At 37.2% G+C, this 23,669-nt stretch overlaps 1 protein-coding gene across 2 annotated transcripts in view; it reads right to left on the bottom strand.

The window, feature by feature from the left end:
* Positions 1 to 7,325, bottom strand: part of LOC128011126 (PDZ domain-containing protein 4-like) — a 38,553-nt gene extending 31,228 nt beyond the window's left edge. For both annotated transcript variants that reach the window (XM_052593243.1, XM_052593244.1), the window contains exon 1: positions 4,651 to 7,325. In XM_052593243.1, the coding sequence (XP_052449203.1) occupies positions 4,651 to 4,710 (60 nt within the window). In that variant the 5' untranslated portion in view covers positions 4,711 to 7,325. The remainder of the gene's footprint in view (positions 1 to 4,650) is intronic.
* Between the last annotated feature and the right edge of the window lie 16,344 nt (positions 7,326 to 23,669).

Here is a 23,669-nt window from a genome sequence, read left to right as displayed (position 1 = left end):
TGTCATCATCCTCACACACTCATTCTGTTTTTAGGGGTCACTGGTTTGAGCAGAAGCCTGAATAGTAAGTGACATTGAATATGTGTCATTTGCTGCACTTTTTAAAGTTCACTATCTATTTTCTAAAAACATGTTATCTCACAACCTATTCGTATGTATGAATTCGTACAGCCTCACTCTCCTCTAGATTTGTCTATACCCCAGTGAAGGGGAGGTTTAGCGGTGGGGTTAGGTATAGGTCATTCGTGCAATTTCATACTATTGTGCAATTCGTAAAATAAAATTGTACGAATTTGTATGAGTGAGGTCGTACGAATTAGCCACCTCATAAAATATGTATGAATTGCCATGAGATTGGGCTGGTTATTATCTTATTGTGAGCAGTTCATCCATCTATAAGTTTCTTTGTCTTTCTCTTTTGTTAATCGATATGTGAGCTTCTCTCTGGTATTAGTATACATGACATCTCCAATCAATTAATCCACTTAAACCACACACCCCCTTCTCACAACTGGCAGCAAGCTCACGATTAGATTTAACACCATCCAATCACCATCCAATCAACAATTTTATTATTATTTACCATAATACATTTCACTTGAATACACAGCACAACTAACTGCACCAAAGATGTGAAGAATTGGCGCTGAAATAGCTTGGACACTGTCATTTTTGCATCTGACATTAATGAATTTGCTTTTATAGGAGTATCCCTTTCAAACGCAAAATGTATGGGAGGAGAGTATTTAAATCACATATAAATCACACAACACGGTTTATTAATATTTGCGCTCGTCAAATGACTTTTATTTGCGCAATTATTTAACGTCATAAAAAGCATTGCTTAAACTATTTCGCGCTTGAATGGCTGTATTTGTTGTAGCTAGGAGGAGGCACCACAGAGAAGATTTATTTTTCCACAAGTATTAATTTATTTAGAGTGTTAGAAGAATAGATTATCTGAATCTGAACATATCCTTACACTTATTTGTTCTGTGCTCAGTAGATTGCGTTGGTCATTATGGAAATGCGGTGTCGTGTCGGTTCTGTTTTGGAATTGCACTCTTACACTAATTTGCCCTGTTTAGTAAATCTGACCCAATGTATTAAATGCATGTATTTATGAGTGATTTAGAGTCATTTTAAGGACTGATGAAATCACACTAGTAACGTATTTGCAGATATTACGAAGACAAATTTCGGTTCCACTTCAAATTATTTGATACAATATACTTATTGCGTACATTGCATGTTTTACTTTGTACTTGTATGTATTTAATTTTGTAATACATTTACGTAATTTTATCTATAACTTCATTGTTTACCCTTCCACTACCCCTTAACCCATCCACTAACCTGGCCCTAACTTTACCCATATCCCACCTCAACAGCAGCAAAAGAGTTTGCAATATAACATGAACACACTACGTACAGTGTACCTAACATTTATTTATTAATTTAGTTAATGCAAGAACATAGTAGTAAAAGTTTGTTTTTTCTTCTGTGGATTCATTTGTAGGTATGAGGTTTTGTTTTTTTTTGTACCACAAGACAAATGTGCACAACTATGCAGTAGGGTCAATTTAGATTTTATGTGGATATTAAAATTGGTCACTTGCCACCAGCAAAATGTATTTTCTTTTCTTTTTTTTGTCTGTGTATTGAATGTGATTAGGGAGAAAAACTCTATTCAGACGGGGCCAGTTTCCCCAGTGAAGGTCAGGTAAATTTGTCTCTCGCAAATGCAATTTGTGATTTCAATCTCATCTGAATTGAACATGGCTGTGTTTTTCTCACAGAACCGCTGGAAAACATTCAGAGCAAATGACCTACTGCTTTTCTTAACTCAGCCGACCTCGGAGAATAATGCGTGTTATTCTGTTGTATTTTTCACAACACTCATCCTCCTGGCATAACTAAGATGCAGGTCCATTATGGATTTAGACCTTTTTGCCAATTTTTTCTAGGAAAAATAGCTGCAGGTTCGAGTACTGCAGACAATATATTGCTCTGAACAGCCACAATAATAGCAGCATCAGATATGATGATTTATTTCCCTATATATACACACATAGCTTTTTAATAGTTTCATTTGCTGGTATAAAAGGTTTTCATCAGATAAATCACACACATAATAATTTTAATAATTTTTTTTGTATTTTGTGCATTTGAAAAAGTAGTTTTCCATGTGGAGATTTAGACGAGCTCTTTCTTTTTATACAGTATATAACCATGTTATATGAAAACAGCACTTAGCTCTCTGTAAATATCACACTAGATATTTGTTGTCCTCTGGTATCAATCAATAATCTGTATGCTTAATTAGTTATGATGTTGGTAACTAGATGGTAAGTCAAAGCCACAGAGAAATTTTAGCTTCTTCGAAGAAGTTGCCTGAAAATGAAATGTTTTGATTGGCTTGGATGTTTTGATCCTTGAAGGAAGCTGGGCTAATAAAGCTAATTAAATCTCATTAAAATGAGACAAACAAACAAACAGGAGACAAACACAGACACAGAAAGAGAATAAAAAACCTGTGGGGACATGATTACGAGAGACTGCAAATATCACAATAAAGCCCGTTCACATTGGGTGTGGTGCTGTGTAAAAAAAAAAAAAAAAACTCAAAATGTAACTTTTAGTTTGACATTATCACAAAATGTTTTTTTTTCTTCACAATCAAGTGTACTTGATTGTGTTGCCAGGTCATTGTTATATAGTTGCTAAGTTATTTCTGTTATTCTGAGTCTTAGGGGCCCTATCATACACCCGGTGCAATGTGACGCAAGGCACAACGCAAGTGTGTTTGCTAGTTTCAATCCGGCGCCATCGCATTTTCCCGTTCAGTGCCATGTTGTTTAATTAGCAAATGCATTTGCACCCATTTGTGCGCCCATGGGCCTGCTGGTCATTGCTGGCGCATTGCTATTTAAAGGAGCTGAAAATAGACTGCACCATAGACCAACTCAAACCTGGTCTAAAGTCTGGCGCAATGTTTTTTCTTTGTTATTTAAAGAGCGTACATGCGCTTATTAAACACAGAGATGCACTGCAGCACACAAACATGCCAAATATTACAAATTAAAGGATTACAATGCATAAGAATTTCTGTACGCTAATTAAATATATATATATATATATATATATATATATATATATATATATATATATATATATATATATATATATATATATATATATATATATATATATATATAGCAAGAGGGGATTTGGACACGCCCTGAGTGCACCTGCACTGTGCGCTTTACACTTTGTGCTTAGATCAATAAAATAGGGCCCTAGTTGTTCACATTTTTGTTTTAAATGTGGAGAATATCAGATTTCCAGTGTGAACAGATCATGGTTCTGAACTGACCCTCATCAGTGCAACACAAAAGAATGATATGAACAGGGTTGCCAGGTTTTTACAACAAAATCTTCCCCAAAGCTTCTCATAACTAGCCAAAACTTTGCAGCTCACTTTCAGACTTCCTCTGAAACCCTCAACCTTCCCCAGCTCCACCTGTATAGATCTGCCATGGATTATCATATGCTATTTGTGCAGCTGCAGTATTTCGTAAATACTCACAGCCCTGTATCACTGTATGCATTGGCAGTAGCCAGTTCATATAATTGCTTTCAGCAGCAGCAAGCAGCAATAATCTGCAACTACAGCAATGACCAACAGTGACGTGACATTCAGCCAAGTATGGTGACCCATACTCAGAATTTGTGCTCTGCATTTAACCCATCCGAAGTGCACACACACAGCAGTGAACACACACACACACACACTGTGAACACACACCCGGAGCAGTGGGCAGCCATTTATGCTGCGGCACCCGGGGAGCAGTTGGGGGTTCGATGCATTGCTCAAGGGCACCTAAGTCGTGGTATTGAAGGTGGAGAGAGAACTGTGCATGCACTCCCCCCCACCCACAATTCCTGCCGGCCCGAGACTCGAACTCACAACCTTTCGATTAGGAGTCTGACTCTCTAACCATTAGGCCACGACTTCCCGCAAAACAGCAATTCAGCAGCAGTGTAGCAGATCTAATCCAGCAAAGTATTACTAATGCACGTTTCTTCAAAGCAATAAAATACACGACTATCTTTGAAGAAAGTGCATAATATTGAAAATTATGTTTATACACCATATAGTTAATTAATTTGCTTGAACAAATAGAAACAAAACAGCATAATGTACAGTGTGTATTTATGGTTTAATACAAAGGACTTAAAACTGATCACAAAGTGTACTTTTCCATTTAAAAACATAAAATGCTGTGGGATGGGGAAAACCATCATAAAGTCTTGAGACATGTTTTTTAAATGTTGGACTTATATTAATTTTACATGGCTTTCTAAACATGTGGCTCTCATGTGCAAAACATGAGTGCAACGCTGATAGATGTCCATCTAGAAAATGCGATAAATATGCATTGTGTGTGAACGGCTTGGTTCAAAAAAATTACAAAATTGGGCCACAGTTGCCTGCAGTGTGAATATAGCCTTAGATCCCCATGTATTAGTAATAAGCTACGATCAAAAAAGTGTTGATGTGTGCATCAGACCATTAAGAGCAAGTTTCAGCCCCTCAATCAGTAGGATTATGGACAGATAGGAAACAGGTTTGGGTTTGATTCTTACCTGGAACATGACCCTGTACTGCTCCTCGGGCTTCTGCACCACACACATGTTACACCCCATCCTGACGTCTGAACCCACACACCTCAGATCACCCACTCAGAGCAACAGCTGTGCTTCTTCAGCCAAGCAGCATATCCCAGACCCCCACAGACAGTTCGGTTAGCTTTCGCAGTCCAGCGAGTTTACGAACGTACTCAGGTTCACAGCACGAGAATTGCCGAGTTCAAAGCATTTCTGGGTCAGAGACACATGCACAAGTCTTTCTCATGTCTCTAAAAACTGTCCGTTTTTCTGCTTTTCAAACAGTCCATTTCATCCTTCCTCAACTCAAGACGTCCACACTGTCATATCTCAAGTCTATTGTGGGGCATTAAAAACGAATTCCAGTATGTAAAAAAAAGTCCATTTGTGCTTGAAGTGAAATGTTGTAGTAAAGCACTTTGTAGTAAAGCACTGTCCCCATTGATGTGCTTAATTCAGGGACTTCAGCATGAAATTACGCTTCTGTGCTTGGCCACTTCCACCAGCGCTTTTCTGGGACTACATCCAAATTACTTCTAAATCAGTAAATGCTGCATGTACGTGGCTGTGCGACATTCAATGTTTTATTCCAAAGCGATGGAAGGATAATTGGAGGGATTGAATGTTTGGTCAAGAGACACCGACAAGGAGGAGCGTTCCAAGAACAAAAATGACTTTTGCCTCACAGTATTTGGCAAAATCTGTGGCTTTGTTAAAGGTTTTTGCTTCCAAGAAGTGTCAGTTCAATTCCAAATTCTTATGTGCCAACAACTGGTCAAAACAGTGTGTTTTATCAAAACACAACTATTTCCTGCAGAAGTCCTTGTAAACGTCAGGTGATTTCTTTTCGAACTGGACTCTAGATGAAATTCTTGACTCCTGAAACTGAAATTCTCCTCACAGTGAGATCCATGATTCTCTCCCAGATTCGATCAACTGCTGTGGATACCGAAAAAGAGTTTGACTGCTTAACGTCTTCACATATCCATACAGAACGACTTCAAGTGCCCCGATTTGGCTTTGTGCTTTCCCACCTGTTCCGCCTTCACTGGTAGCTTTTCACTTTGAACTTCTGCTTGAGTTTCTATATTCATGTAGGTGTTTCTTATCTCTCTCAAAGACTCCGAACTGTGTGGAGTGCATCGCATTCAGTCAGATAAACATGCGTGTTTGACGCTGGATGAATTGGTAAAAACTGGTAGCACATGAAAGCGTGAGGTGAGAGAGTCAGTACGCTTGAGGAAAATGCAATCCCACGCACTCCTACATACACATGTTAAACGCTTCTGCTTAGGTGCGAACAACAGCAAACATCCTTCATTCGACCGGCCGCCATCTGTGACACTTCATATACACTGAACTTTTGTTCAGAAAATGAACAACTATTATGCATTTATATTTATTTAGTAATAAAGCTCTGTGCATCACAGTTATTAACCCAATTCCTCAACAGCTACAATTCTGATCAATGAAGGAAATTCAATTAAATAACACAAGCCCTTAATAGTGATAATCTTGCTCGTCACATAGAAATCAATATCTTAATAAGATACCAGTTGGATGCCTTTGGAGCTCAGTGGGTTGTGAAATGTAATTATCAGACATTCGGTTTAACAAATGCTTTGTGGCTCTGCGAGCACACTTTGTTGGAAAGCTGAGGTGTCCGAAGGTGCGTATAAATCTCCGTCCAATTGCAGGCTCAGATCTGAGACAGCAGTCTTTACGAAAGAAACAGTGTGTGGCTAGTTGTACTTAGCTTTTTCTTTCCTCTTTCTGTCTACGTCACACTTTCTCATCACTTCTTGCTTAGTTTCTGAGGAAAAAGTCCAAAATTTTATCACCAAAAAAGCTTTGACGTACGCACTGCTCATTATTACATTACTATTTGTTTAACAGAACTATATGTCCTAATGTTGGCTCTCAAACCAACCATGTCCTGACATGAACATGCTTTAAGACAGCTGACAGCTTTAACCTCATTAAAATGTCAAAGGGCTGGTGTTGTTTCGTGGCATGCACCCCACTGTTTGAGATTGCAGGCTAGCCGTTCATGCTGCAGTAATGTGCAAGAAAGCCTGAGCGCGCTCTGAGACACTACCAGGCGTCGCCCTCGTACGCCCACATACACAGACGGGTCAAATGTTACCACACACACTCATGCAAACACAGAAGATTGGCGTATTTCACCTGAAACAACCTCAGAGAGTTTGTGCAAGACTTGAAGATTCAAGAAAAAAAAATTAATGCAACAGTCTCAAAAGTATTCCTCAACTAGACAACATCATACATAAATACACGCTTCAGTTGCCACAAGTGTGTCGAAGCCGTGGGACGTGGGGAAAAAACCGAGCATCAGACTCTCAAGGAAAGAAAGTCAGGTATGAGGGAGAGGCGTGTCATCCCTCTTTCTCTCTCTTCTTCCTCCCAAGAGTGCTGCGTCCTTTTGTTTGGCCAGGATTTGAGTAATCCATACTGGCATGTTTCGTTTCCTGAAAAATCCTTAAGCAGCGTTTATGGAAAAAAGCCACCAAACTTGATCAGCTCCTCCAGCTTTGGGATGAATTTCTGGTCCTGTTCAGAGCAGCATCGCTGTGATGGAGGAGAGGAGGATGGGAGAGGGGCGAGCAGGCAGGTGAGGGGAGGTTGCTGCTGTCTCGTCCCCTCGTGTGAGCGGCTGAATAAACTCCCCCACTGCAGCACAGAGAGAGAGAGAGAGAGAGAGAAGGAGAGAGAGAGAGGGAGGGAGGGAGAGAGAGGGGCACACAAAGACATTAACGCCCTGTGAAGCCACACACACACACACACTAGTACTGGAGGAATAGTTTAGGATGCAAGAAAAAATCTACATCCTCCAGCCTCTTGCACACACACACACACACACACACACACACACATTTTCTCCCCCCTCTGCTTTTTCTGTTTGTCTGTTTGTATTTAAAAAGGGAAAAATGAACAATAATTATATATTTATATGAATTTTCAATTACCATAGATATTTTTTTGTAATAAAATAAAGCTAAGCATGGAAGTGCACTCCTAAACCTCACCATCAGTCGTACAAAAAGCGTCCTAATGAAATTGTACAAATTGTAAGAATAAGTAACCAGTTCGCAAAAACGTTAAAAGATTTACGAATTGCATGACTCAAATTTTGTAATTTCAATTAAATTCACAACCAATTCTGCATCGTAAAATTACTTACATTTCCTCATTAAATTATGTTCGCAAAGCCTCAATATGCAAATAAAATAAAAAAATAATAATAAACGGTTCCTAGTAATGGCAATACTACAATAACAACATCATTAAAATAAATACATATCATTTTAAAGAATCAGGAAACAGACTATGCAATTTTATTTTAAATTAAATAAGGCTACTTTCCTTCACATTCTTCTCTTAATGCACCCCCCCCCCTCCCCACACACACACACACACACACACACACACCTCCTTCTCATCCTTTCTGCTGCATAATGCATTTTTAAAATGCCTGTGTACTAATGGATGGATGTGATATTCATAAGGTCATGGATCCATTTCTATTGTGCATGATTCAGGTTCGAGATCTTTTGAAAATATGAATCATTTATCTTCTGCGTGGATCAAAGCATCAAAGAGCCGCGCTTAATGTCTGGGGCTGTGTTCAGATGTGCTGGTGTCATCATGCAGTTCACAAGGACTATTTATTTAATGCCGAAGGAAACAAAGAGCAGCCGAAAGAAAGCAGAAGGAAGATGAGAGAATGAGTGGACAAGCATGAGACACAGATGAGAAACTAGGTAACAGGTGTGAGACCGTGATGAAAGCTGAGAAACAGCCAAGAGCTGTAATGTAATTAGTGTGTGTGTGTGTGTGTGTGTGAAGGGCATCTCAGAGGGTTTTGGCAAGGCAGGGAAACTTGAACTGCTTATTTATGGACATAACACTGATTCCAGAGACACACAAAACATCACAAATTGACATGCTATTACTTAAAATAGATAAATAGCAACATTTCCTCTCAAATTAATTAGAGAGGACCACAAAAATGCAGCAAATATTGTACATTTATTTCCCTTTTATTATCAAATAATAACATTACATTGTCACCAACCTGTCCTCAGACTACAGTACTTCATAGAGATTAAAATTTATAATGCAGTTTACAGTATATAGAGGAAACACACAATTTGGAGAAAGTTCTGAGAAATATTATAGATCACACACACACACACACACACACACACTCTGTAATGTGGTTTGGTGTTGGGTTGTAACAGGATTAGAGCTGGGCAGATTGTGTGTGAGCGCTCATACTCTTCAATCTGTCCTGGGGGAACCAAAGCTAGACACAGATGAAATTGAACAGCACGTGAAATTGATGAATTTAACCTCTTTTTGGGAGATATTATGGAAGTACACGTTTATCAATATAATGGCCATTCTGCTGTGAGTTAAGAATAAAGGTTGTTTACTGGCACTGATTGTACCGTAAAGAACCTGTAATATCCATGGAACCATTGATTGTAAAAGATTCAGATTATAAAAAAGAAAAAAAAAAGAATTAAAAATTGTTCACTTAAAATGGTTCTTTGGGGAAACAAACAATGGTTTATACATAATCATTTTCATGGAACCATTTGAAGAGGGATTGTTTTGACAATGGACTTTGAATATGCAGCTCTGCCCTGTGTTCAAACAGGTAGGATATAATGTCATGCCCTAAACGGAAGCAAAACAGTCTCCATTCTGAATTCATTACTCTTCCTCCAGCTACAGGAGACCCTAATATAAAATCTCTCCACTGATAAGAAGCAGCAACAGTCAGTTATGACTCTGCTAAAGTGAAACATGTCCAGGAAGGGTAAACTAAATGTTATATATTAGGATGAAACTCTTTCTGCAGGGCTGTCTGAGATAGTACTGATTCTGTATGTAGGTTTAGGTGATCCATAATTCATGAGGGATGAGAGGTCTTGTCCATTTAGTCTTTGTGAGCTGTCAGTCAGGTCATAGGTGGTAATCCCAGGGGGTCGGGGTGGACAGGACCCCCAATCTGAGGGTTGCCCCCCTAAAAATATTAATAAAAACAATGCTGTTTATTGTAAATAACAATGTTTTACAGTTTTAATATTTGTGTAAGTAGTACAACAACACACACACACACACACACACACTCAAATCTGGTGAGAGAGAATAAAGTCAATAGTTGTTGAACTCCGGTAAGTAAAGCTGTCAAGGCTATTTGATTCACTTAAACTTCGGAAAAAGTGATTCTTTTCTTTTTAATACAGATGATGCCAATGTATTTTTCGATGAATCACTATGTTAATAATAATAACATTACCTGCTTGACGGAAAAGGTTGCCAGGTTTTCACAACAAAACCTGCCCAACTGCTACTTAACACTAGCCCAAACTAACCACGTTTCGAGGAGGTCCCTGGTAAAAATCATGTTCCGGGGCTAATTACACATTATTGGGGTTGCTTCAAACTGCGGCGCGGACATGAAAAACACCCCCAGGCCTCAGTGATAAAGTAACTTAATATCACATAATGTCTGAACTGAACACACTATATTTTATGTTTATTGTCCCTCCAGCTGTTAGATGAAATGTACGCTCCTGAGTGAGCTGCTAATGAGCAGTAATGTAATCCAGTGCTTAACTGAGTATCTCTTAAAATAGGCCACACCCACTCCTTTCTGCTTTTTTCTGATCTTACTTAAGATGTATCTTGATTACTTTTTAAGGTCTTTGTTATACCTTTCATTTAGATACATGGATATGATCCCATTAAATGTTGTCTCCTGCTCATTGTGTTACTGTTTGTACAGTACCATGGTCAACGTTGTTGGTTTATTCAGTGCTTTGGAAATGGGCGAATCTGAATTTGAATTCGGCAGCCAATCAACAGTCAGTGGAATAATCATATCCCACAGCTGGATGATTCATCACTGTGATATTTATCAACACACTGTGGGAAATGTGAACTGACTGAGATATCAAGTGCACATATTTCTCACAGCCAGACATTAATGCAGTTTGTAGTTTGATGATAAATGTTTTTGGCTGTAAATCCCAAAAGAAATTGGGTATTAAGACATTGCATTTGTTTTATTTATGACTATTTCCACCAGCTTTTAATAAAAATACTTAATATAAAAATGAAACCTTTAGTCACCCTCAGGCCATCCAAGATGCACAGGTAGATGAGTTTGTTTCTCTTTTTGGGAAATGTAACATTACATCACTTGTTCACCAGTGGATGTTCTGCAGTGAATGGGTGCCGTCAGAATGAGAATCCAAACAGCTAAAAAAACATCACAATAATCCACGAGTAATCCACACCAGTCCAGTCTATCAGTTAAAGCAGTGGTTCCCAACCTTGGTCCTTGAGGCACCCCAACACTGCACATGTTGCATGTCTCCTTTCTCTGACACTCGCATTTCAGGTCTTGGAGTCTCTACTAATAAGCTGATGATCTGAATCAGGTGTGTTTGATTAAGGAGACATGCAAAACATGCAGTGTCGGGGTGCCTCCAGGACCAGGGTTGGGAACCATTGAGTTTCATTTCTCAACGTTTTGAAAAAGTGAAAAAAAACGTGTTTACAACGAAAAAAGGAAAAAAAAAACATCATCAACATGAGGCAGTGCCCAGTGTCTTTTGTAAGGTTAAAATTCTGTGGCGAGATTGTGAAGTTGCAGCACCTGTCTGTGCAACAGATCAGACAGACCGAGAGAAAGCTAGAAGGAATATGAGCAGAATTTTTAACAATGTTCTCATCATTTATTTAGTGCTTGAGGGGATGAGGCAATCATTAAATAACCCACCTGACACTGCTGCAGAGATGTGTGCATGTGGACATCAGTATGTCTCTTTGCTTCTCTCTGAGAACATTTACATGGAAATACATATTCAGATCATATTCTGAATATTCATGCTGAATATTCAATCTGCATGTCGCCAACAATCAAACTGCATTAGGAATGACATGATGGTGAATAAACAATCCAATTACTGACTGATTTGTCCAGTGAGTGTTTTTGTTGATCTCTCAGCATCTGTTGGTCCAACCCTGAATGGCTAGCCAGAAGATATAATTGGCCCAAAATCCCAGTGCATGTATATTAAATATTAAATCGCACTGTTCTGCATATTATGATCATTGAAGGTGGGCATACAAATTTCTTTATCACATAAATAACTTGATCAAATAAACATTGCTCCTTTGGTCAGCATAAGAGACTTCTCTCAAAAACATAAAAAATCCTAATTATTTTAAACTTTTCACTGGTGGTGTATTATTAATATTATTTAGAATAATCAATTATTTTAGCTAATTATATTAACTTCATGATATTAGCCTAGCCTAATTGTTTTCAGTATATTATCTTTCATGTTAAGAGAGAGAAAGACAGCTGACAGAGTGACTATTGAGTGTAATATAATATCTGTTTCCTAGCTTTCCTCAGGCTGAGAGATTATCATGACTCCAGATCTGTTGGGTCAACAGTAAATGATTGATTTCTCTTGGGTTTTGTCAAGCCATGTGCAAACATCTCCCTCTGTTTCCATCCCTCATCTCTGTCTCTCTCGCTGTCTTTCCTCAGAGGAATATCTCTTTAATGAGCCTCATTACTGAAGTCGACAACAACAGAATGTTTGGAGCAACTGTGTGCAAACACTGTAAATGAAAACTCTGACATTTTTCTTACAGTGATGGAGCTCACGGAAAGCAGAATGCTATCATAACTACTATAACACTGATAAATTAGCACTTTGACTTTGAAGTTAGCAAACCTTGCAATTCAGTTGCCAGTGGATTTTAGATATAGTGCTGTTTCAAGTATGAATATATCAAATCTGTGATCATGTCAATAAAACATGGAACCTATTTTTATATCACAGGTATTTTTTGCTAATAGTCCATGTGAGTTAGCCGTAAGTCTAAAATGAAATTTTAACAAATATATATGTATTTAAACTGCAAAAGCCAACTAAAGTATTGATGATTCATCCTGCACTACACTGATTTTGTCCAATCAAATGCTTTCTAGTGTAAGTACTTTGATACGCCCAAGCTTCCTATATCAAATTTGCATTCAAGTCATGTCAAAAAGATTCAGTTTATGAGTTTAGTTCCCACCACCACAACATGGTTACTACGGGGGCAAAGTCAACATGCTGCTGCCTAATATGTACTTTAAAAGTTGTAATATTAATCGTTTGGGGGGTAAATAAGGTACAAACATGTATTCCTTTTGGACCTAAGGTTACAACCCCAAGGAACAGCTTTGTACTTTATTTCACTGTATTATTAATAATTCCATCATTCTAGAATGTTCTGCTTTCTCTTCCACTCAAGGTCCCTGTTTACACAGGTGTGAACGGGGTCTAAAACTTTCATTTTAACCACTTCCAAAGGTAGTCGAAACCAATTCAGTCATGTTGCTCTGGTAGTGTAGACGCTCATATAGTCGAACGCGTTCAAACAGCTAAAGACCGTGTACTCTCCGCTAGCTGAGCTCATTAACATTATTATGCTCATTTCCTATCCATTAACCGACAAAATTAGAATGTTATTAGAATAAAAAATATCTTATTCATTCATTTTTTTTCACCTTTATTTTACAAAGGCCTTGTATTGTTCTAGAATTTTATTAGTGCTGTTAAATGATTAATCGCCATTAATGGCATCCAAAATAAAAGTTTTTGTTTAAATACCTTATGTATGTGTACTGTGTTTATTTAATATGTATATATAAATGCACACATACAGTATATGTTTACATGTACATTTATATATTATATATAAATACAGTTCATATAAAAACAGTATATTTTATTTTATTTTATTAAATATATAAATGCATAAATGTGTTTGTATTTATATATACATAATAAATATACACAGTACACACTCATATATTATGTAAACAAAAACTTTTATTTTGGATGCCATTAATCGCGATTAATCGTTTGATGGCACTACAATTTATAATTATATTTACTGATTTTTTACAATTTAGAGGTGACCAATGTTTTTTTCTCTCGCAGTGCAGTTTTGACAGATTTTTGAATTTACAATTTTTTTGCCATGCAGTAAACATTTAAAAAAAAAAGCTTTGGAACAAACAAATAAACAAACAAAACAGCATTCGGCACATATGTAAAGTGTGCAAGCTTATTTTATATAGCAAGATCAGAAAAAGCCCATTGGCCCATAGACCCATACCTCAAAAGAAATCTGGACAGAAGGGGTCAAAAGTGGACAGAAGACACAGATTAAAACCTACCTGCCCTAATGGCATAAGCGTACCTGGGGGCACTTTTTTAGCGAGATGCAAAATATGTTCCAATACATACACATCACTGCAGTTTCCAATAGAAATGATCTCTAGAGGCAATAAAACTGACACCTTTCATTCCTTTTCACACTAATTTAAAGTTTCAATTAATAACGCATGTTTTTTTCACAATTACGTGAAAAATATTGTGTTATGACTTTTAAAACAATATTAGTATGCTGGTAGATTTGAAAACTGATGATTTTGAATATAAGCATTGCACACATCCAGCTTCATATCTATGTGTTTTCAATGGCAGAAGGGTTGTTTGGTAGCTCACCGAGTGCAGAGACGTACTTGAAACGCAAGGAACTCTGGTTTGAATCCTGTGCAACCATGGTTTGACAAAACGATTTAAATCTGCATATAAGGAGGTTGAAATGCAATGGTTGCATCAACAACATTTTTTTTTTTTTTTATCAGTTGTGCTTTTTTTTCACACTATCGGTTAGGTTTAGGGTTGGGTTTGGTGTAGGGCATATTTCCAACACGATAGAGCATTAACTTTTAGCGACAGTCCATAGGTATTTGAATTCTGAACCGCTGCGATATGTACAAGAAGCAACATAATAAAAACACAGCAATACGTACCTACATCAACGTGATTAAAATGTGCAAGGGTACACGAATTGAACCCATGTTTTAACGCCACTCAGTGGACATTTCTCTTTGAAACTGCAGCGAAACGGGCAGTATGGTACTTAAAAACAGAGTTTCACAAAGTACACAGAGGTAGGTATTTTTAAGAAACCAGGTTGTTTAAAACACCAGGTGTGAACGGGAATGTGTCTCCCTCGTCCACTAGTTATCCGATTGATCAAAATGCATCTTAATACCAGGTGCAAAGAGAGCTAAGGATGCACTGGGCAGAAAACCCATTAACTGGTTTCCAGCTGGTCATTAACTGGTCAGCCACAACTGGTAGCTTACCATGTTTCAACAAACAGCTTGATAACCTTGAGCAAGTAAGATTGAAATGATGGATGTACAGCTACCATGATGGATTTTTGATCTTTTGGGACAAAGAATCAATAATTATTCTATGTGTAGTTTAAAAATAAATCAGTTTTTGTCAATCTAAATGTCTTTGTTATACTATAGATGTTTTATGAGCTTTTTGGTTTCTATTGTGGGTGTTATTTGAGATAATTGTGGAGTGGCTCCAGTGGAGGCTGCGGTGTCACTTTCACGAGAATATGTCCTCAGTGAAAAAGGCACAATGATTGTTCCTGCTTGTACTACAACACTGACTGTCCTAAATAGGCCCCTTGAGAAAAGAGAAGTGTACTAAATTGTATTGAATGTCCACTTGTACTTCAAATCTTAAAACTCTTGCAGACAATAATTAAATCATGATGAATGAAATAAAAGGCCAATAAAGAGTATTCGCTTTCATCACTGTCTTAACAAACTTAGGTACACTTTTAAAAAGTGCACTTTGACATAAAAATGTCATGTAAAACATTTTACTTTATATTTTAAAACTTTATTTTTTATAATTTTATGATGTGTTAACACTTATTTTTGTCTTAACAAACATAAAGCACATGTGAAAATATTGATTATCATTTATTATCAACCGAAGTGGGTAACACTTTCTATGAAGCCTGTATTTATAATACATTATAAGGGTATTCTTAAAGCATTATAATGAATGCATAATGCATTATAAAAAAACGTTATAATATGTTGTATCATCTCATGAATATTCATAAGAACAGTTTTAATATATTATATTAACTTTTTGTGGTTATAGCTTTTAAGAGTATGATGACTTATAACACAATGAACATGTTGCATTAACTTTTTAAATGGATTATATTTCTCATAGTTATAATGTATTATAAGTCTCATTTTGATGCCACTTAAAGCAGTCATAGACCACTTATAAGTAATAATAATAAAAATTTTTTTAACTCAAACAGCCATAAGATCAGATAACAGGTCAGATGAATGTGTAATATGACACATTTGCTTGGAAGTATTTTTACTGTAATATTAGTTTGATTATTTTGATGGTACCCTTTAGACAGCTGTTGATAAGTAACTCTGCAACTACATGTCAACTAGCGGTCATTAGAGTATAAGTATATATGCCACTGTAAATATATGTTTTTAAATATATGTCAACTTATTCTACCAAACTAGATTCTACCATTCTTGAGCATACTGATACTCTAATGAGAGTTAGTTGACATGTAGTTGCAAAGTTGCTTATAATCAATTGATTAAGGGGACCATCAAAATAAAATGTAACCATATAAAACATTGCATTTTTTTCAGTTGGAGTATTAAACTCAAATCAATAAATTAACAGTATAATGCAGTCCATTATACTGTAAATGAAGTAGATTTAATATGGTGTTCATTGTGTGTTATAAATTATCATACTCTTAAACTTACAACCAAAAATACGTAAGCATTATGATGTACTATAATTGTTATTATTATTTATGATATAACATATTATAGCGTTTTTTTATAATGCATTATGCATTCCTTATAGTGCCTTAAGAATACCCTAATAATGTAATATAAATAGGGGCTTCATAGAAAGTGTTACCCTGTAGGGTTATTGAATATAACATTTAAAGTTTTTAAATGTAATAAAGTGCAATGTCATTATTATTAAAGTGTAATTACACATATATTTAAATACACAAACAATGTTCAATAGAAATGACATTCAAATATAATTTAGTTTATAATAAATGTTTGCCAGGAGTACAGTTTATTTTAAAAAGTATATGGTAAAGTGTGTTTCTTTTTCACAAGGGACAGTCCAACACATGACAAGCTGCTGAAGTGTGATCTGTTTAGGTTGTGACTGTATGTTGCCTTGAGCAGAAAACTGCCATTTCTTGCAATGCTACTTTCATAGATAGTGGCAAGTAGCCTAGAGGAAGCATGGGATTTCATAGAAAGGTACATGACACATTCAGGTACAGATATAAAATCAAGTGCTTCTGGGGAATGGCTATGAGTTGACGCAAAACTCATATTTTCATAAATGCATTGATTTCTATTAAATATTTTGGTGTTATTGTTTATTGTTTTTTTTTGTTTTAGTTTTTTGCATTTGCAATATTGTTTATATTGTAACATTCTTAATGTTCACGCCTTGTTTAATTAAATTTTACTAGCAACTTTTTCTATTTACTTTGGAATTAAAATATAGAGAAAAAGAAATGTTTGTGTGAGTGTGTGTGTGTGTTTTGTGTGCATTTAAGATGCCAAAGCTAAATAAACTGAATGACAAAAATAAGAAAGACAATGAATGTTAAAGGAAAATAAACAAATGAATCACGGGTATTAAGAAACATGCAAACATGCTGTTGTCACGATCAATGCTGGAAGAAACACGGAGCCGTGGAGTACACAATTTAATAGACCCAACAGAAACAGCCTGCACAGACTAGGGCTAAACACAGGATAATTGGAAACACACAGGTGTATGGGATGACTAATTAAACTAAACGAGGACAGGAAGATGACCAAATAAGGCCAAACAGGAAAACTGAAACGTGGGCAAAACATGACACAGACAATCCAGAATCCTGACAGCGGTCTTTACAGAGTTTTATTCTTTCTTCCATGCAAATGTTTTGGATGCTGCCATTTCATTTCACCTCAGACTCAGCATTAAATCAATCTTGTGCTTTCAAATAAATATGAATGTGCCAGAAAAATGTATTCAATATAGTCTGGTCAACAGCTTTTTATTAGATACGCAGAGCACTTCTCACAAATGCTGCAGTTTTTCTCCCCCTGTTGTAATCTAGTTTTGCTCTCGACTCTCAAGAACCCAGACTCAATCAATATTCTAATGACAAATCTGCCTCAAGTAATTTTTCTACACAAACAGCACAAACCACTCTTAGGGGTACCGAAGTCTCTCTCTCTCATTTTCCTCTTAACGCCCCTCCTCTCCTCTCTTGATAAGCGGTTTCATGGAGATTAGGGCTAGCGTTTACACATCTGCGTGTTGTTTCAATCCAAATCAATATGGGAGCAGTGGATACTCTTGATCATTCCCGATAAGTAGCACATGTTCTGTACCCAGATCAAAGAGTATGGAGTAAAGCAGAACTTTTCTTGTTGTCATTTTTCACTTTTTAAATATTTGATTTTGGTTGGATATGACTGATGACATAAAACTATCCCACTCTCAAATTAAATGCAGTCCTTTGCTCATAAAAATCTCTGTGAGTGATTTTCAGTCCCCTTTATGCCCTTGTATTGTTGATGAAATTAAATCAGATGAGACAAGATCTGAATAGAAATGAGTTGAGCTGCAGAGCTTCTTCACTCTAGTTAGATTTACTGAATTTAGCATTCATAACCCTTTTTACACGTTAGATTTTAAGCTAAACAAAGTGATCTGAATCAAGAATGAATCCAGAGAGAATGTGAATATGTGCAATCTGAAGTAGACTAAAATAAGTGTAGTAAAGTAGAAAAATAATGCACACCCATGGTGGTGATGCAGTCACGACGGAATTTATTAACATCTTGTCGTAACATTTAACAAAACTCAAGATAGAATATATTTGGTCAAAATCCAATGTTATAAAAGATGAAGTGCTATGCAGGCTATTTAAGACAATATTGGCTCATTAGATAGTAATAAAGACCTAAAACACAAAATGTTTGCCCTCTGTCTCTTCACTGTTCCCACATCTAAGACCACAAATACATAAAAGATTACACCTTTTAGACATATTTTTTGAAGTAAAGAGTGAAGAAAATACTATACAATACTTGAAACAACCAGGATAAACTTAGCCACCTTGTTAAGACTGTGTCTTAAGAATTAGTTTAACCTACTATCAGTTGCCAAGGGGTAATCCAATCTTAATTTTCCAATACAAATAAGACCAATCTACCGTTTCATAACTGAATTAAAAAAGTTATGACCAGTCTTGAAGAAAAAAAAAAAAAAACTAGATGAATAACTTTTTAAGATTATACAATTATACATCTCAACTCTTACTCTTACCCTCGTTAGATCACAATTACTCTAGTAAGACCCCCTTGCAAGACCCCTTCCCCCTCATGAAAACACCTTCTCTTTGTATCTAAGCAAATCTTATTGGTGACCTATTTTGATCTAAAAAAAGGTGAGTTGTCACTGAAAGGTGAGGAGTTTGCATCCATGTATTCCTGCTCATTTCACTACTGAGTTACACAATTCGTGTCAATTATGTACACAAAATGATTTTTTTTTTTTAAATAGTCAACACAAATCATTGTGTTAAAAATGAACACATCCTTTTTGAGAAGAGACTGGTGGTTGTACTCTTTGAAGGATCATTTAAGGATCAAACTAGTGGGTTCAGAGGAGTTGCCAAGTGATCTAAACCAGCCTCCTGCAACAACAGATTGTAACCAGTGGATCTACAGGACATGCAAGTGATGTAAATCCAGAGTGAATAGGAGTAAACTGGAGTAGATAACAGATTAGTGTTTTTGTTTGTTTTTGTTTTTATTAAAGGGAGCAAAGTTACATAATGTTTTATTTATTAACCCTTTTAAGGATCAACCTGGTGGATTCAGAGAATTTGCAAGTAATTAGAATCTGGAGTGAATGTAAATGGCAGTAATCCATTGATGGCTGCTCTGTCAATTCTTCGTCATCAGTTAGGAACCTAGGTGTACTATTTGATAGCAATCTTTCCTTAGAAAGTCATGTTTCTAGCATTTGTAAAACTGCATTTTTCCATCTCAAAAATAAATCTAAAATTACGGCCTATGCTTTCAGTGTCAAATGCAGAAATGTTAATCCATGCATTTATGACCTCAAGGTTAGATTATTGTAATGCTTTATTGGGTGGTTGTTCTGCACGCTTAGTAAACAAACAGCTAGTCCAAAATGCAGCAGGAAGAGTTCTTACTAGAACCAGGAAGTATGACCATATTAGCCCAGTCCTGTCATCGCTGCACTGGCTCCCTATCAAACATCGTATAGATTTTAAAATATTGCTTTCAGTGACTCATAAAGGCAACTAAATATTGCTTATAACTTATAAAGCCCTGAATGGTTTAGCACCTCAGTATTTGAATGAGCTCCTTTTACATTATAATCCTCCAAGTCTGCTGCATTCTCAAAACTCAGGCAATTTGATAATACCTAGAATATCAAAATCAACTGCGGGCGGCAGATCCTTTTCCTATTTCATGTCTAAACTCTGGAATAACCTACCTAACATTGTTAGGGAGGCAGACACACTCTTGAAGTTTAAATCTAGATTAAAGACCCATCTCTTTAACCTGGCTTACACATAACATACTAATATGCTTTTAATATCCAAATCCGTTAAAGGATTTTTAGGCTGCATTAATTAGGTAAACCGGAACCGGAAACACTACACATAACACCCTATGTACTTGCTACATCATTAGAAGAATGGCATCTACGCTAATATTTGTCTGTTTCTCTCTTATTCCGAGAGAATCTATCCACCAGATCCAGTTTGTCATCTGATCAGAGGGTCACTGCAGTCACCCGGATCCAGTACGTATCCAGACCAGATGGTGGATCAGCACCTAGAAAGGACCTCTACTGCCCTGAAAGACAGCGGAGACCAGGACAACTAGAGCCCCAGATACAGATCCCCTGTTAAGACCTTGTCTCAGAGGAGCACCAGGACAAGACCACAGGAAACAGATGATTCTTCTGCACAATCTGACTTTGCTGCAGCCTGTTACTGGTTTCGTCTGGTCAGAGGAGAACTGGCCCCCCAACTGAGCCTGGTTTCTCCCAAGGTTTTTTTCTCCATTCTGTCACCGATGGAGTTTCGGTTCCTTGCCGCTGTCGCCTCTGACTTGCTTAGTTGGGGTCACTTCATCTACAGCGATATCGTTGACTTGATTGCAAATAAATGCACAGACACTATTTAAACTGAACAGAGATGACGTCACTGAATTCAAGGATGAACTGCCTTTAACTGTCATTTTGCATTATTGACACACTGTTTTCCTAATGAATGTTGTTCAGTTGCTTTGACACAATGTATTTTGTTTAAAGCGCTATATAAATAAAGGTAACTTGATTTGACTAATCTGGAGCAGATTACAGATCAGCATTTTAGTTTTAAAAGAATGGGCAACATTATAAAGTGTTTATTTCTATGAACCCTTTAAGGATCAAACTAAGCATAATTTGAATCAGTGGATCTTCTGGATATGCAAGTGATCTGAATGTCAGTGTAAATGGGAGGAATTTGGAGCAGTCTAGAGATCACTATTTGTAGTAAATGAAAGGACTTTACAACCATGCAGAGCAACCAGCCTCCTGCAATAACAGATTGTATAATTAAGTTTTCATTCAGGCAGGTAGTCAGCCACCACAGGGGCTCAGTTCCTCTCAGTTCAGAGGAAGTGTTTGTGTTGGTCCTAGAGGGAAACATTACAGTCGCAATCACAAATGAGATCAATCTTAATAGGAAAATAATCTAACATCCTCTCCACTGAGCACATGCTCAGACATACTGCTATCTCCATTCTGATGTGGAAGTAACACACCTTGCATATAAATACACATTGCAGCCAGTCAGAGAAGTGTGTCCCTTGCGGCTGTGTCAGATCAATACATCATTAGCTCAGTCCTCTTTCTGCAGTCCCTGTTTTTTCCTGCTTACATCAGCACTTTTACACCATCTTACAGCCTCCACTCAACTGCACACATTCTCATCAAAGCTACAAACTCTTTTTCATCTCCTGTAATTGATCAATATCAAGCCACTGTGTTAAAACAACACAGATGAAAACGTGAAGATGGACAGATCAAAGAGGTGATGAGGGGAATTTAATGGAGATCAGCAAGACATGAAGATAAATGAGAGATGTCCTTGTTAGCGTGACGAGGGATAGTGAGACAGAGAGATAGAGGGTGGACTAGAGAGCGGGGAGGAGGTTCGGAGAGTCAAATTAACATGTAATCATGCAGGCGCTCGAGGCTTCAGCGCCATGTTGACTGATGGTGCGGCACTCTGCAGAGGAAAGGGTGACTGTCTGAACCTACTGTGTAAACAATACATGCACAAAACACCTGTATACATCACAGAATGAAATACCAGGTTGTTTCAATAAACACATTATCGTTTCCGTTTGTAAACCCAGTGAGCTACCTCCATAGAAGACATATTTAAGCAGTCCTATTATGCATTTTTACATTTTCAACTTCCTTTAGTGTGTAATGTAGTTGTTTGTGCATGAAAAAGATCTATAAAGTTAAATTGTGCAAAGACCACTCCAATGGGAGCTATTCTCCATATCAGTAAGCACTGCTTCTGAACTCCCTTAAATGTGTCAATTGCTGTCCTGAGTTTTCCTCCAGGAACATACAGTACACATCACTATTTTCATCATTTCTATCATAACAACTCTCTGAAGATTTTAGCATGGTAATGGATAATGTACTATTTGGACTTGGCGGAACAAATCTTCTACGGCGCGGCTGCTGCTGTGGTTATTGCTGTAGTAGATTTGTTGTGGCCAGATCTCTCACCCTTTACCAGCAAATTATCTATTAGAAAAATCAGACATCACTAGACATCAGCAATTATTTTGGTGTAGAGCCTACATAAGCAGATAAAAGGGTTAAAATATTATTATTATTATTATTTTTGTACTGGCCAAAGTACAATCCACAGATGACACACAAAGCCAGTGTTTGCAGTGGTTGCATTTACTGCAGTGGCTATAAATCTGTTGATGAAACAATCACCGTTGAGCCCCTACAATGTGGATTGCTTTGAAGAGGAAAAGGATTACATCCTCATCCTGGAGTATCTGCAACCCTGCAAAAGCGTGCACAGATTTGTCAATGGCAATGAATCACAGACATATTGCCTAATGTTGTGAGCAGTGCTAGAGCCAAGACTGAGGTTTCTTCTACCGTATCATCAAATCTTAAAACATACTGGTCAATACAAAGATCATAGATCTTAGTTAATTGGTACTTCATAATTGTCATTATCAGGGCCTTTAGAGCAGTGGTTTTCAATCTTGTTCCTGGGGTCCCACTGCTCTGCACATTTTGTATGTCTCTCTTATCTGACTCACTCAGTTCAGTTGAAGGAATATCTACTAACGAACTGATTATGTACATCAGGTGTGTTAAATGGAGTGGGTGCCCGAGGACAAGATTGAAAACCACTGCTCTAGAGATGACTGACCCAGGTCTTTCCAAGACAAATAATCCACTCATTGTAACGGAGGTGGTCAAAATGTTATCTTTTACATATAATTGCATTATTTTTGACAGTTGTCACTGATGTGCTGGTACAGTTCATTTAGTGCGTCGTTCCTGTTGCTGATGATGTTGAACGGGGGAATGTACACCGAAATGAGTAGTATAGCAGTATATTCCCTCGGCATATAGAACGGCCGGCACTTAATAATCATAAACTCCACCAGGGGTGAGCAGTGTTTGCAGATCACAACAGTATCGCGGCACTACGCGTCATTGATGTAAACACAAAGCCCGCCGCTGCAGGTTTTTCCTCCAGCGACGAGAGCTCTGTCCACTCGGTAGCACGTCAGCCGCCGCCATCTTGGTGAATTTTTTGTTAAATTTTGTGACTTTTCAGTACCCCATCAGTGTACAGGAACGAGATATATTTCGGCTATCGGAAATCCAGGACAGATAAGCGAACAGCAA

Source organism: Carassius gibelio, chromosome B23, assembly GCF_023724105.1.
Source record: "Carassius gibelio isolate Cgi1373 ecotype wild population from Czech Republic chromosome B23, carGib1.2-hapl.c, whole genome shotgun sequence".
NCBI classification, from domain to species: Eukaryota; Metazoa; Chordata; class Actinopteri; order Cypriniformes; family Cyprinidae; genus Carassius; species Carassius gibelio.
The sequence above is the reverse complement of the archived record's forward strand: the minus strand, read 5'-3'. Positions and strand labels throughout refer to the sequence as shown.